This window comes from Oculina patagonica, chromosome 12 (genome assembly GCF_052425735.1).
Source record: "Oculina patagonica isolate OP01 chromosome 12, crgOcupat, whole genome shotgun sequence".
In the NCBI taxonomy this organism is placed as follows: Eukaryota; Metazoa; Cnidaria; class Anthozoa; order Scleractinia; family Oculinidae; genus Oculina; species Oculina patagonica.
The window spans coordinates 2,525,587-2,541,773 of record NC_135769.1 but is presented as its reverse complement, the minus strand read 5'-3'; the positions used below and the strand labels follow the sequence as shown (position 1 = coordinate 2,541,773).

Sequence of the window (16,187 nt, the reverse complement as noted above, 5' to 3'; positions counted from 1 at the left end):
TCATCATTATGTATTTATTTAAAGCGTATGCACGTGACGAAGTACAACGACTGACATCGACAACTTTACGAGTTATTCATGACTGGCTAAAAAGATAGATGCGTGCGCGTGATTTGAAAAATAAAATCCCTGTTTCTTTGATATTTTAACAATTTTAAACAACACTTAACTTTATACGTTTATATAGATTATAGGAAGTCTATGAGCATATTTTCATTCCAATTTGAATATTTCTGCAACTCAGAACTATCACAATTCGGCATAAACAATTGTGTCCTTATTAAAAACGCATTGTTTTCACCATAAAAGCGTGGGATATAATTACCATAATTACATCTCCTTTGGAAACTAATCGTGTTTTGGTCGGGACGCCTTCGGAATCACAAAAAGGAATTTTCCGACAATTTTGTGGCAGAGAATACAGCGCGGATACAGAACTTCATGCCTTGCCACTGCAGATAGGTAAACCACAGGGGGACCACAACAGTAAAAAAAATTAAATAAATAAAAGAATATTATTCACGTGGTTTCGTTCGTTTTCTGCGTTGTTTTTCTTTATGCGTAGTCGATAATTGTCAATTATTATTAAGAAAAGAGAAAATTTGCATATCTGAAATCCGCTCGCGCACAAGACAGCTCAGCATACGACAAAGTGCTGTCGTTCTATCGACTACGCATAAAGAAAAACAACGCAGAAAACGAACGAAACACGTGAATAATATTCTTTTATTTATTTAATTTTTTTTACTGTTGTGGTCCCCCTGTGGGTAAACTATAAATACTGTAGTGTGTCATAACAGAAGCGGAATTTTAAAAGAGCGCTTTTAGAAAGAGGTAGAAGGCATTAAATTAAAATTTGCGCATTTAAACCCCCGTAACCTACTGGCAAACTTTAAATTAAAAAATCCGCTTCTGTTATGACACTCTAGAGGTATTAACTGATTAGTTTTTGACAAGATCACAGTGTGCTGTCTCCTACTCGTTCCGCAAACTCTGCCACAAAATATATCTTCCCAATTTGGCACTAACAAGGCTATTCTTGGTTTTCATGTTACGTCATAAAATTTTGAAATCAAAATTCACTAGGCCTGCTAAATTTTCGTTGTCATTAGGCGAAAGATAAACTAAAAATATATATTTTTGCAAATTTCCAGATCGATAGTGTCATTCGTTTTTAAAACAGAGCATTTTGAATATTTGAGTTCTCCGTCGTATGTGACATCAAGCTGAGTGCCGTGACAAAGCTGTTTTGTTTGAAAAAGGCCTTTCCTTTCCATTTTGTGCAGAATGAACATTTCAGATATAATAAGTGGTGTTTATGTGAAAGTGTACTAGCTCTTAAGCCAAGGATGACCGCTGTTGTAAACAGAATTGAGTTCCAGATGGTTTCTCTGACATCACGGCGGCCATTACTGTGTCCCTCAGCAGGACACAGTGATGGCGGCTCCATACTAAGCTTTATTAATTTGCGTGGAAAGGTTCGGAAAATAACTCGCGAACGGTACACCGCACAGACCTGAAACTTGGAGAAATTGTTTATCTATTTATCATCTATAATATTTGAAATTCATAGCTTCTGTAGTTGAATGGTTTCGAATTTATTTTTTGATTGCGTGACAGTGAAAACCAGCAATAACATAGCCGTTAAGTGCAATCTACGAAATAAAAGATGACATACATAATCTTTTATCATTGCTTTATGTCTCTGTAAAATTTGAGCTTAATCGCACCCATAACAGCCAAGAAATAAGCGTTTTAAAAGATGCAGGTCAAGAAAATTTCGCTTCATGAATTTATTCATGCTGTAGGTATCCCCCGCGACCTTAAAAAATGATTTTTGAGGTAAAAATACGCATAAAAAACGTAACTGAAAAAAAGTACACGCGCGTCCTAGCTTGCAAAACAAAACAAAAAAAATGACAAAACATGCGAGGTAACGACCAATTTCTTGATTGTTATTAAAACCTTTCTCTCACCGATGGTCCTGATCGTTTTTATACGCCACGCTTACATTAAAGTTTAAACTCCCAAAATATGTTTTAAAAGACGTCAGAGTCACCCCACCTGCCAACCCCCAAAAGAATGGAAAAAGATGAAATCAACACACGATATCCGTAAAAACTTTTTTGTTTAAAAAGTAATTTATTTAGACGTTTCTAGTAAAACAACATTTGATGTTATTTTTATCATTGTTATGAGATCATAAGCGAACACGGTTGCTCTCACGAAAATCTCATTTAATAATATATATATAGTGATGTTCACTTAACTGGTCTGCTGGTCTTTACAGCAGTTCAGAGTTTTTATTTATGCAGGCACCGTGACTTAAGTTGTCTTGTGATGAGCCACTCCGGGCTCTTGAATTGTTAGTTTTTGGCTTCCGAAAACTTACGCAAAGAAAAGGGGACCTGGGTACTAGGCAGGATCCTTTGGGTTGACGGCTGGAACTATACGGTCAAAATGATGGTACAACTAAAACCAACAAATAATGTAAATACTTTTATAGTTTAAATAATATACCGCCTTCAAAAATGTGTTATAGACGCCCTCGAAGTGCTTTGAAATTTTAACGCCCTTAGCACCCCGATGAGAAAAGTTTTCTTGCTAGCTCCGATGAACGTCAAATTAAATATGGACGGAGAAACAATTATAAACTTTAAAACTTTCTCTGAGCTGGAGGCAAGGACATCACGTCACAGACATTTCATGTGCGTGTGCATTACATGCGCTGCTCCAGTCTTTGGATTATCACGAACATGGCACGTGATTATCAGGTTATCCTTGATGGCTTGGTTGGGTTGTCAGAGTTCTGCTTCCATAGCCTCGTCAACTTCATCCAGAAGTCCAAGCTGTAGATTTGCCTGTGAGATCGAGAAGAAAATAAACGATAATTTGACCATTATCATCTCAATTCCGAAGCTCGAAACATTATTTATTTTTAACCGCCGCCTGGTTAGCTCAGTTGGTAGAGCGCCGGACTGCTGTGCGGGAGGTCGTGGGTTCGAACCCCAGACCGGACCAACACTCAGGGTCTTAAAATAACTGAGGAGAATTTGCTGCCTTTGTAATTACATCTGCAAATGGTTAGACATTCTAGTCTTCTCGGAAAAGGACGATAAACCGTAGGTCCCGTCTCCTGTATCTTCAGTCTTCTAACAGGGGACGTTAAAGAACCCACACACTATTCGCAAAGAGTAGGGCACGAAGCTCCCGGTGTTGTGGTCTGGCCTTTACAATTGCATCTTAAATTACAGTATGTGTAAAGCGCATTTGAACATATATATATGGAAAATGCGCTATATAAATGCATTATCATTATCATTAACAAATTCGAAAAAACGTAGGACACAAAGTTCACTGCAAGGCTGACAATTAATCCAAACTTCAGTACAAAGCATAACCCAACCTTAAATCGCACTCTAAAAGCGTCAGCACAGACATGCTAACATGGAGTTAACAAGACAACATTTTGGGTAGACGGCTTTATGAGTTATGTTGTTGTCCTTGTCCTTGTCAAAAACAGTTCTTAAAGATGATTTCCAGTCCGTACTGGGCAATCTTCGCCTGCAATGTTTGTGAGTCTCACAAACAGAAAAATGTTTGCTAGCAAAAAAATAAAAATTCCGGGACAAAACTTACCTTTTTCTTCATTATTAACGCCAGATATCCTTGCAAAACAATAATAACGAGTAAAAGAAGCTCGACGGTATTTCAAACGGACGTTTTAGCTCATCGTGAATTCTTGAACGAAACGATCCGTAATGGCGAACTAAAAAACCTCATGTACGCTATCACCGAAGTGTAACTCAAAACAAAAATGAAAACAAACCCTGAGTCTGCGCAGTGCGGACTGGAAATCATCTTTAAACGCTTGGGATTAGAAAAAGCTTTGACAGCCTAAGCAGCACCAGGAACAGAATTCACTATCCGACAGACCATGAAAAACAAATGTTCTTGTAACAAACGTAATAAGGTAGATTTAAGGTATACATTCATTTCAAGTAAGCCAAAACTTTGGAAATACAACAACACATAAACATTCTAAAAGGTGGCGAGCCTGAGAGGCGTATATATAGAATATGCATGAAGGAAATCGTGATGTACTGCAAATATACTGCGGATCAGAATGTAGGGTGAAGAAAGACCCTCGCATGCATGCAGTTGTTTTGCAATTTAAGTACCTACACAGTAACTGCAAAGCCTGAAAAAATTCAGAGCATCATTGAGATTAAAGGGGAAAGACCCGCGTCACGTGACCAGAACACAAAAACTCTATAAACTCACACAGCTTACATTTTTCTTCGTTTAATACAACACCATGAGTAGAATGCATTTAGAAGCAAAATGTGTTGCATGGATGTGTGAAAAATCGCGTTACTGAAAACAACTATGAAGTCTAATTAGGTTTTTGTGACGGCATAACTTTAAAAACAATGTAAATTTCAGCAAATCGATGCTACAGATTTTGCTTCTAAATGCACGATACTTAAGGAGCCCAAGATATGACGCGGTTAGAAGTCATCCATGGTAACCATTATGTAGTTAAGGGTCTCCCTCCTTCGGTGCGATGCGCTACCAACATAGCTATGAAGCCAAACTGTAAAGTTTATATCTCACCTTCTTCTGGATGATGGGAACAGGTAAAGCTATCATTAACACGCCAACAATGCATCCAACACTGCCTACAAGCTTTCCAATGATTGTGTGTGGAACGAGATCTCCATATCTGAAACATAATCGGATTTACATCCAAGCCTGGTTAGCTCCGTTCCATACTTAACTGACGGCAACGAGAATGTCGCGGTTTATTGAGCAGTACAATAGCTTAGCACGTGGGTTTTCTGTTTGTACATTTGTTAGTAAAAAAAAAAAAATAAAAAAAAAAAAAAAAAAAAAAAAAAAAAAAAAAAAAAAAAAAAAAAAAAAAAAAAAAAAAAAAAAAAAAAAAAAAAAAAAAAAAAACAAAAAACAAAAAAAACAAAAAACAAAAAGCCTATTTTTACGCCTTCTACAAAACAACAACGTAAAATGACCAAATTCTGCCTAGTCTGGAAAACGTGAACTACGACGCCCGGCGAATTTTTCATGTTTTTAGTTTGAATTTTATACTGCACTTATAATTTAGCTAGAGGTGAGTTCTGACACCAATGAACGCACAATAAATTAGGATGATTGCGAGATTCGTAAGCAAAATATAAATTCATTTTTCAATCAACGTTTTCGTCAGTGTCGCTGTCGTGGTTTCGTAAGGCCCCTAGTTGTTCCACGCGGGCGTGCGTTGGATATGAGATGGAAGCCTACGAACAGTCTTTCTGGAGAGCGCTCGGCCATCGGCGCTTCGCACCTCATGGCCGGCGCTTCGTGCCGTCCGAGCACTCTCCTGAAATCTCCAGAAAGCCTGTTTGCAGGCTAATGAGATGGTAGTTAGCCATCGAGGCGAGCAGCGGCTGGTTGAGTACGGCGAGTTGGCTATAATAATTTAATATCCAACAAGTGCAGTGAAATAATTTTATTATTAAAATGAACCACAAAATATCGGTATCAGTTTTGCTATTATTTTTTTTTTCAAAAATAAGATCGGGAGACGATTTTTGTGAAGCATGGTTATTGGGCATTGGTACGTGAAGTGCTGTTCTTCAAAATTTTAAAATCATTATTGTTAGGCTTCTTCAGACCTATTTTCTTTGAGCTTCTCAAAAATCAAGATAAAATTGGATAGTTACAGCGCCCCTTTAAAAATGTTTGATCATACCTACCCAGTTGTTGTCATGGTTACCACCGAGTACCACATGGAAGCTGGAATACTATCGAACGGATTCGTACTGTTTGGCTTGAGATAACTCGGTTGTTCAGCGTAATATAACACACTTGAGAACAACACTACTCCAAGAGAGAAACTAAATACGATGAAACCCAGTTCAGAAGCAGACCGTCTGATAGCAAATAACAAGCTTCTTAACCGGCTAGAGTGCCGAGTAAACTTCAGCACACGAAATACTCGTAACACTCTCAACAAGACCAAAGCGCTGAGGCTGTCCACTGATGTTTGAAGCCCGTAGTTTAATATCAGTCCGGCATAATAAGGTAATATAGATAGCAGATCAATAATGCTCATAAATTCTTTGACATATTGCCAACGTTTTGGTGCGGTGATGAATCGCATAACATACTCAAAAGTAAACACTGCTACGCAAACACTTTCCATAATAAAATATAAAACTTCTTTTTCCTTCAAGTAATCATTGAATTCTTTACACGAATGACCATTTCCGTGAATGGTCGACAAGTTCCAATCGCTTCTACCACAAGTGTGATTCTGGCAAAGATATTTGTCTTCACAAGGTGGCGGCATTGTTTCAGCCACAGTGCAAACAATACTTATAGCGATCATTAGCCCCGAGAAGTAATACCATGCAGCGCCCAGGCGGGACTCGTGTGGATTCTCGAAAATGTTCCAGATTTTCTTTCTCATTTTCCATCCTTTCTCGATTTCAAGCTTTTCATGCGGATCTTCCAGCTTGAAAACTTTATCCATTCGTACTTTCCTTGGTTGTCTGTAGTCATCCCAACAGCAGTTAGCTACTGCATTTATGGAGATTCGGAAAAAAGAGAGTTCATCGCGAAATTCGTCTGCACAGTAGTCGCTGGAATAGTGTAGCCTGCCCAGTCTGCGGGAAAGGATAATGCAACGTTATTGTTCAATCGCAGAAGGAGTTGTTACCTTAAGAACCCTGCTTTGATTGCCGGGTAAACTTTGATCATCATCATCATCATCAACATCATCATCATCATCATCATCATCATCATCATCATCATCATCATCATCATTTATTTTCCACTTTAGAATTGAACTTTTACAGCAATAACATTATAGTAGGGCTATCAGACCTCCAAGAAACCACCAGGCTTATAGGGGAGGCCACCTCGGTTAGCAATATGTTTATTATTTAGTTGTGGATGAACGGCTAGGTCAATTCAGACTCATTTCATTAAAAATTCAATAGTTTTTTCTAAAAAGTAGATAAGCTAGTCGAACCAGTAATCAATATTGGGCGAGAATGCCAAATTGTAGGACCCTGGTAAAATATTGTAAACCGCTTAAGGTTAGTACGACAGTAATGTGGTCGACAACACTTGGTTATTATTGTATCATAACTGTGTATTTGACTACTTGTAGGAAACAAACTGAGAAACGCATCAGAGGCATTAATTGATTGTGAAAATAAAACATAAATTTGGCAATTTGCAATGCATTGATTTGGAAAATATCTTAGATGTCCAGTTAAGCAAATAGGGGGGCAATATGTTTTCGATAGTCTGAGTTGGTAATAGCTTGCGCAGCAGACAATTGCATTAAAGAAACCGTTGAAAAACGCGCCTCAGTTCCTAGCAAGACTGCGCGTCTACATCTCTCAAATTTCAGCCGATACCGTGAACATTTATTAAAATAAATCAATTCAAATGTGCGGGAATTAATATTCACATACAAACATTGTTTTTCCCGACATAACTTATCCAAATTGGCAAAATGAAAAAAAAAAACTGTCAAGTTTTGTTTACCTTTAAAACTTTGTATATCAGAGTTACATTACTTCCAGCAAAATCCTTTCCGTTTTTCCAATGTATGATTTGTCTTCCTGTTTTTTTATTATCGTATCTGTCGTTTGTCTGCGGTTTTATAGTTAAAAGTTCCTGTTTGAACTTACATTAAGGCTAGCTAGTTGTCAGTTATATATAAACAACAGTATAGAAAGAAAACAAGTCAATTGGACGTCCTAAACTACATCATAGCCTTTTAGTACGTAATCTGTCAAAGCTATGGAATGAGCTTCACTTAGCATAGTTGTTACTCTGACGAGGCAGGCAGAATGAGGCAAAACAATGTTATTTCTTATACAAGTTTTTAATTGGTGAATAATTTCCGATGGCCTCTTGTGGGTAACTCATCAATCACGCTGTAAAGAGTCGAGTTTATTTTTGCTTTTAACAGGTGTACACAGAAACTAAACACTTTTCTACGACTTGATTGAAACAAATAATTAACAATTTTGCCACAGCTTTAAACTACTATTATCCATAGTTACGAAAGGCGTATATTTTAAGAGTGGAATAGTTTATAAAGCTTGATCATTATCGTCAAAATTTTGCAGATATTCCAATGAAAACAGTTAACGAACAATTTTAACTCCACTTATGATTTTTGCGCGGTTTATTCGTCGATCGATTTACCCCTCCCTTGTTTCCCATGGTATTGCGCTTAAATTTAATATTCCTAAAACAAAATTTATCACGGTCAAGGTTCTGGTTCAATTTCTCTCCCTTTTTGTCGACGGTTAGAAACCAGTTGGCAGTTCGCAAACAAAACTATTTTACTTTTCTGGAAACCGATTGTGTTCTCGATCCCTAGTGTGTTTTTGTTTTGAAAGAAATAGACGTGTTTGAAATTGCGATTTAAATATTCCCTGATATTGAAAGTTTCTATTTTAAACAAAAATACGTGATTATAAATACCAAGCATTAACCGCACGAGGTCACTTATAAAACCGTACGGCTTAGTGCCTGACATAAACCCAATATTGTGGCTAATAAAAGAGATTATTCATATAGAATATATAGCTACAAGATTTTAAACCAAAAAAGGACACCGCAAAATCTAAGGAGCTTTGCTCGGTTTGTGGTCTTATTTATATGGATTTGGAGAATTTTAATTTTAGCCCGTTTGGTCCGCCTATTTCACGCTCGTGTTAAAACTTACTGTAAATAAATAATAAAGAAAGCCAATTTCATCGCAATAATATGTTTCTGTCGATGTTCATATAGCAGACCTGTGCATTTCTTACTGTTAAGTTTCACTTTAATATAGGTTAGTAAATAACATTGAATAATGTGGAATGCATTTTGGATAGCTTTACATTTACACGTATAATCACGAACGTAGTTGAGATTAAATTATATATGTAAGATACACATTGTATACTGAAGTGTTCTGAATTTTTTTTTTAAACTGAAAAGAATAAATGCAAAAATACCTGTAATAGTTTAAAATTTGCCTGAACATCTGAGGGTCTCTGTCAAATACGTAGGTCTTGGAGCCCCGGTCGTAAAATAATTCCTTCTCCGGACTTCCAAGAAGTGTATCAGGATGGTTATCGAGGTTGTCTTCCCAGGTCTCGAATAATCTGCCTCCGACCTTTAACAATATTCTCTTGCGGGGCCGGTGCGAAGGGCTGTCCAATGACCAAACTGAACTGTCCTTGTATGCTGGTTTCTTAATCATGTCCCGAGCGGCAGAGCTGAACGCCGTGTAGAGATTTTACACAGCCCTGATGTAAACAGATATAGAATATGCGTGTTTAGCCCAGGTCGTTATTGAAAAGACCAATTAACAACGTATTTTTTCGCCGCAGGGAACGCGGTTCAAACCTACTTTCTTGCCTTATTTGCATGAGTGACAACCTTATGCGTGAACTGCGGGCCACAGTTACCGTTAATTTCGACTTGGGAGCCCGCAGTTTAGAATAAGCATCAATAATTCAAGCGTTAGGCCACAAAATGCACTCGCTAGCTCACAAGTAAACAATTCTTCAGTGTAATCTGTTTTAAATTTCTTCAAAGAGTGAAGCTTTGAAAAACATAACTAGAGAACCTTCCCGTTTTTTATTCAGCTGTCGACATTTTGAGTTCTCCCCGGGTCAAAACAAACTTCTAATATAAAATAAATTCGCGGATAAACACGCACTCAGTAGGGTGCTTCTACGCCAAAAAAAACTATTTAATATTAGCCTCCAAGAAATAAGACGAAGCTAAACCGTAATTTAGATACCACAAAATGTTTATAAATTTCTAGTTTTTGCCCATTCATCCAGAAGGTTTTATAGCAACACAGTTGCGATAGAATGTTTAAGTTTGCATTAACTAAACCAACACTTGTCTACAACATGTTGTGAAGTCATTGGCGTAAAATAAGGAATAATTTTCCCGCCGTTTCAGTCAAATAATCGGTAACAACAGGTGTTTTCACCTGTCAAAATTTATTCAGAGTTGCACCTTTTCGTTTTAAGTAACTTAAATTCAGGAAATTAAACGGGATTTTGGTAGGTTATTAAAACAAGTAGCATCAGCGAACCATTAACTCGAAATATGTTTCATTTTTTTAGTGGAGAAAATAACTTAATCAGCACAATCACACTCTTATGACGTTTATTCCAAGAACTGGAACAATGCCATGGTAAATACCAATTTTATTTAATGGCCGTTAGGGAAATAACAAGCAACTGAGAATTTTGCACTCCTAAATACCTTCAGAACTAAAATCTGCCATATTGTCGTCGTCCGTCGTTAATTTTAAAAACCTGAATACAGGGGACAGAATCGTCTGTCGATCAAAAGTTTCTTTTTTATTGATTTTATAACAGGTATCATTTTTGTTTTACATCCAAACACATTCGCTATTCCGCAATTAAAATAAAAAATATTGCCACCGGCTTGCGACTGGTGCCGATATTGGGTACATTGTGTAAGTGCAGCGTTTTGTTTTTGTCAAAGCTAGGTTCAGTTCACGGGGTCGATCGATGGATCGACGGCGATCACCGGCAGCTGCTAAAGTTAGTAGATTTGTCGAATGCTTTTTTTTTTCTAATTCCGCGCAAAATTTCGTTCTTAGGGACGGACCATTATTTTCTTGGGGGGGGGGGGGGGGATGAAAAATTTTCCTCTGCAAACTTTTTTTTTTTTTAGTTTATGCACCTCTGCTTATTTGAAATTCTTACTATTTTTTGTTATACATATCGTGTTTGCAAACAATTCATTTTGTCTTTCCAGGCTCTGCAAACAATTTTTTTTCAATACAGTGGAACCCCGATATACGATCTTCGATATAACGATATTCCCGATATAACGATGAATATGTTATGTCCCGGCAAAAGTAAAATGTATGGGACGGAACCCCGATATAACGATTCCTCGACACAACGATATAATTTTACTGCCCCCTTGGCATATCGTTATATCGGGGTTCCACTGTATTTTTCACCCCCCCCCCCTTCCAAAAAAATAATGGTCTGTCCCTTATTATAAAAACAAACTGCTCGCGGGTCTGTTGGACACTCCAGGTTGTGGGCCTTTAGGCGCCATGATGAAAGGTTGCCGCCGAAATAAAGATAGGTCTGCAACGCGTACATGTCAGGACTTGAACATTCATGAAACAGGCGAAAATCTGAGGCTAAAGCTTTTGCTCCAGGATTGTTCTTCGACATTTCCATTTCTTTTGACGGGCTAGCAAACTTTTTTTTAAGGATTTTGGCAGACTATTTAACATGTCAATTATTTATAACATGACATATTCATCCATGGCACACTGTAACACGAACTTTTGACATGTCAAAAGAGTGGTCAGCCCACAGCAAAATTACTTCCTTTAGCCCCATTGTCTTAACATCGGTCTCTCTGTTTTTCAGACATCTATAGAAATTAGAATTCCTATTCGAAGAGTTCACTTTTAAGCCAAGATGTTTTCCATGAATATGTACGATGAGTTTCGATATGGCAAAAGCCTTGTCCTCTTATTACCTTTGACCTAAAACGACATGTCTGTTGCTAGTAGCGTTAATTTTAAGTGGTTATTTTCATTAAGGATTTAATCCCTAGAAAATTACAACTGGCCGTCAATCGATCGTGATCAGGCTAGCCGTCGCTTTTAAAACTCGAAATTCGAAGACCGAAATTAACTATTAGGCGCAATTTGCATTCGCTTTCAAAAGACTGACCATATTTATAGATGTAGGTTTTTCAGTTTGCCGTTTACGGCAACGTTAAAGAGCTATTGGCTACATAATTTCTTAACAATTACTCGCCATTTGTAAACCTGAACCAACCAATACTTACTTGTCTTTTTAAATTCAGTGTTCTTTACTGTGCGGGCTGCATGAATACATCGGACTGATGGCTGCAAGATCGATCGTTTTGGATGACAAGGTGTCAATGCGTTTAACGAAAATTTCGGAAGAAAATAAATTTGAATACTGCAAACTATCGAATGTCTGACAGCTAATTGGCGGGTAATTTTAGACGTTTTAACGAAAGACTTTTGCAGTAAATTTGTAGCGAATATTTCATGTTAGCTTCACTAAAAAAAATCTAGTTAGTCAGAGTAAAGAAAATAATCCTACTAATAAGGGGTTAAGTATTTAGAGTGTAAATAGAGTTGAATGAGTTCAAACGGTGCATTTCGGATGTTTTGCCAAACTCGTGTCGACTGATATGCAAATGACATATCATAGTTCATTTTTAAAATAATCGATATTTATGCCACTCACGTATAGTATACCACATCATTTGCGCTACAATAACATGCTCGAAAGCCTTGAAAAGCTACTAATACTTAACTTTATTCACGAACGTATTTAACTCAGGGGACTTAACAGTTTTGCCTTGTGGATCTTCAAAATAGTTTTTTAGAAATAGTTTTTCTAGTTTTTCTGGAACTCGCAGTAATGACAGTAATTTGACTCATTTCGCTTCAAGATGCGGACACCTGCCTATATCACATACAAAACATCATTAGTCCAAAAAACAGTCTGTTATTGAGACAATTCCTTATTCTTCTCCGAAGAATAAACATAAACATAAAATTAGTAACTCTCAATTTTGAGCGCCGAAAAATGTTTAAGTATAATTTAAGTATAGAATGAATAAAAGTACATAATAACTTGCAATTGTTTGATAAGAATCCGAGAAGCCCGCATAGCAGAAGCCTGACTAAGGGGCTATCAGTTATATTAGCATAGAAGGTGAGTTGAACGCAGGACTGCCGTATGGCAAATCCAGCTAGCGGTACGGAGTGGAAAATTTCAGTGGACCTGTAACGGCTCAGTGGAATTCAAGTTCAGCAAAGTGATCAAGTAAACGTTTACTAACGAGTTTGCCTGTATTGCATTAGCACAACAAAGCAAGGAACATATTGGTTTCCGTTATATATTCATTGCATTCAATAAATGTGAGCGATTAAACAAAAGTTGTGTACGAACATTTTTTCCAATATTTATTTTTTGAGAAAAAAATCAGGTAAAAAGGTCATTTTTTCTTGCAGTTAATACCGTTTTTCTTTTTCTCTGAAAAAAATTCCTTGAACAGTCATTATTTGTAGGTTTTTTAGGACTTGATAATTCGATGATCTTACGGCGGTAGGGAACGTCTCTATTTCAAATTAAATTTTCCCAGATCAAATTAACTGGCATGGAGAGTACATAAAAAGGTTAACTGCTACGAAAAAACCAATAAAACCTGACAAAGTTCTGTATGGGAAATGATTCAGTTCAATTTTTATGCCGAGTAAATTTCAACATTACGCGACCAGAAAATAATAAATAATAGTAATAAATGAACATACAATGGCTCTCTTGATTGTGATGTAATACCAAAAGCAGCGTATTCATCTAATAAAAACAGCCATGCAAATTCTTTTCTTCCCTGCGGGAAATACATAACGTCATTATTAAAACTTGCTTTTTACAAAAGCCAACAGCATATGTAGTTACGCATCAACACTGGAAGACTGCCTTCGTCGTATTTTTGTGTCAAAAATGAATGACTTTCTAGAAAAAGATGAGTACAACAAATAATTATACAACGTTTATGGAGGCTACAACAGAAAAAAATGTTGTACAAATCCTGATATTCTCCAAACACGAGCGACTGGAATTTGTCTGACTTCTGTTTTCATTAATTATGCATCTACTGAATGGTTGTAAAATACAATGGCCGTGTACTAGAGCAGTATTGACCGAGCTAGCAAGACTTCTTGTTATAGGTACTTTAAACAAACAACTGCAGAAAATATAAATTACAAGAATAACAGAGACTGAGCAAAAACTATACCTTTTTAACCGCTTTGATCCAAAACAATATGGTAAAGTCCTCTTGAAATAAAACGTCTACTTGCTTGCCAGTTTAATTTCCTCGGCTTGTTAACGATCAAGTAATATCATAGCGATAACGTTCACCCTATTTTTTTTTATTTTTTTTTGAAAAATATACCCGGCGCATTTGTCAGAAAAATGATTATGACAAGAAGGCTATCTTTTTCCGACCCTATCGTTTTGAAACACATATGTCATTTCTCATGTTTCGGTTATTATTCGGTACATCATATTAATAATGACATTGCATACATAAAATTAGGCAACATGATCAGGATGTAGTGCCGACATAATTTTGACAACTTAAAATAATAATAAAAATAATAAGGCAATGAATGGCCCTGTACTTTTAAGGGAATTGGTGCTAACTGCCAGACTTCTAAATTCTGTCACTCAACAATACCGAATTTGCAGTAATTTAGACTGCAAAATGATTTTATTTCCCGTGTATAAATAGGCGACAGAGCTCTATTAATTATTCAACAAAACCATCACATCCCTGAGAGATAAGAGAGTTCTTTTGTTTTAGCAGTGTTTGGTCTAAAAGCTAACAGCTCTATTTTATTCGGTGCATGTAAAATATAAGTAATCTAACCGCAGCTACCCTCTTTGCTATTTGATCTGCTTTTAATAAAATTGGAATTAAATAAAGATTGTTCTGATTTATGGTGAGAAATCTTAGCAAAAATCGAAAGGTTGGAGCAAGGTCAGGCTTATGGTTTAAGTTCACGTATTTTCAATTTCGACCAAACTCACTTCATATTTCAAGCATATTTTTATCGGTGATTTGTTGCAAGATAGCCCGTCATTGATAAGATTACTATTTAATAAAGGCTTTTGCAATAGTATAGTCTTAAAGATTGAGTGATGCTTATTTTGAAGATCACGAACCCTTATTCAATGAATCATATACATATACCATTGTTCATCGTCCGGAAACGTTATGCAAATATTTTTCTTTGCTTTTTGCTGTGGGCATTGTGTATTGCGTTGAGTTTAAATAAGAGAAAACCGAGTTTGGAGACGTTTTTGGCACTTGAATTATACAGTTGAACCCCTATTAAGCGGCCACCCTCGGGGAAATGGCAACTGCCCGCTTAATAGAGGTTGGCCGCTTAATAGGGGTTTGTTAGAAATTAGCATTATGTCTTTTTAAAGGTTACATTATTTCAATACAAAATAAGGCGAAAAGGAATAACGGAATCACAGGAAGACGACAATAAACCTGTGTTTGAATGATTTTATCGGCCGTCACGGTCTGAGCTTGTTGGAAATTAATTTAAATATCGTATATTACATTCTTATTGGCCGCTAAATAGAGGTAAAAACAATAGAAGAACGCTCATTGGGACGGAAGAAAGGTGGCCGTGGCCGCTTAATAGGGGTGGCCGCTTAAAAGGGTTATATTTACAGTATTTTACTGACAATATTTTCGGGACTTTAGTAACTGGCCGCTTAATAGGGGGTGGCCGCTTAATGGGTGGCCGCTTAATAGGGGTTCGACTGTATTAGACACTGAAATGCTGCTTATAAATTAAACCTTAAGTTAATAAAAATCATCCCTGCGCTACTGTTTGTTAATTTCACAGCGACGCATATCAGACCTATGCTATATTCGCTTCACTGAGTAAAAGTAGTCCCGCATCCAGCGCGCTCCGATTCTTCAGCCGTTTCAAAGAAGTCTGAAAATCCTTGTTCATAAAGTTCAGTGGTACAGAAATCCTTTAAGTGTCTATAATCTCTGATTGCAAGTTCAGCCAGAAGAACCAGTTGTTTTTTTTGGCAAAACTTCGGCCGACTCACGAGAACTCCGAAAATGGTTGCGCCAGCATGACGCATTGATAAATTTCATGTTGCTTAGCGACTTCGATGCTAACCCAGATTTCGGCGACAGGAGTGGTACTCGAGTTCCCTTGCGACTGCCACTTGACTCTCTGACTTACTGACTGACTTACTGTCTGTCTGACTGTCTGTCTGACTGTCTGACTGACTGACTGACTGAATGACTGATTGACTGTCTGTCTGTCTGTCTGTCTGACAAACTGTCTGTCTGTCTGTCTGTCTGTCTGTCTGTCTGTCTGTCTGTCTGACTGACTGACTGACTGACTGACTGACTGCTCTGTCTGACTGAGGGAACGATTACATAACGAATTTTTAGTACAGGAGGTGGGCTGAAACTTTGTTATGATTACATTAGATAACTTCTCGCGGCCGCCATTTTGTTTCGTCGAAAACACCATCACTGCGTATCTTAAAGCTAACTTTTCAGTC

The 16,187-nt window shown here is 37.1% G+C and overlaps 1 protein-coding gene across 5 annotated transcripts in view; it reads right to left on the bottom strand.

The window, feature by feature from the left end:
- Nucleotides 1-2,131: 2,131 nt before the first annotated feature.
- The window catches only part of LOC144634021 (potassium voltage-gated channel protein Shal-like), a 46,696-nt gene continuing 32,640 nt past the window's right edge, over nt 2,132-16,187 (bottom strand). For 4 of the 5 annotated variants that reach the window (XM_078492951.1, XM_078492956.1, XM_078492953.1 and 1 more), the window contains 4 exons: nt 9,030-9,323; nt 5,757-6,668; nt 4,618-4,726; nt 2,132-2,861 (listed from right to left, as the gene is read on the bottom strand). In XM_078492951.1, coding sequence (XP_078349077.1) covers nt 2,802-2,861; nt 4,618-4,726; nt 5,757-6,668; nt 9,030-9,277 — 1,329 coding nt within the window. In that variant the 5' untranslated portion in view covers nt 9,278-9,323 and the 3' untranslated portion in view covers nt 2,132-2,801. Of the gene's footprint in view, nt 2,862-4,617; nt 4,727-5,756; nt 6,669-9,029; nt 9,324-13,875; nt 14,093-16,187 lie in introns of those variants that run through there. The other variant, XM_078492952.1, reaches the window with a different exon arrangement.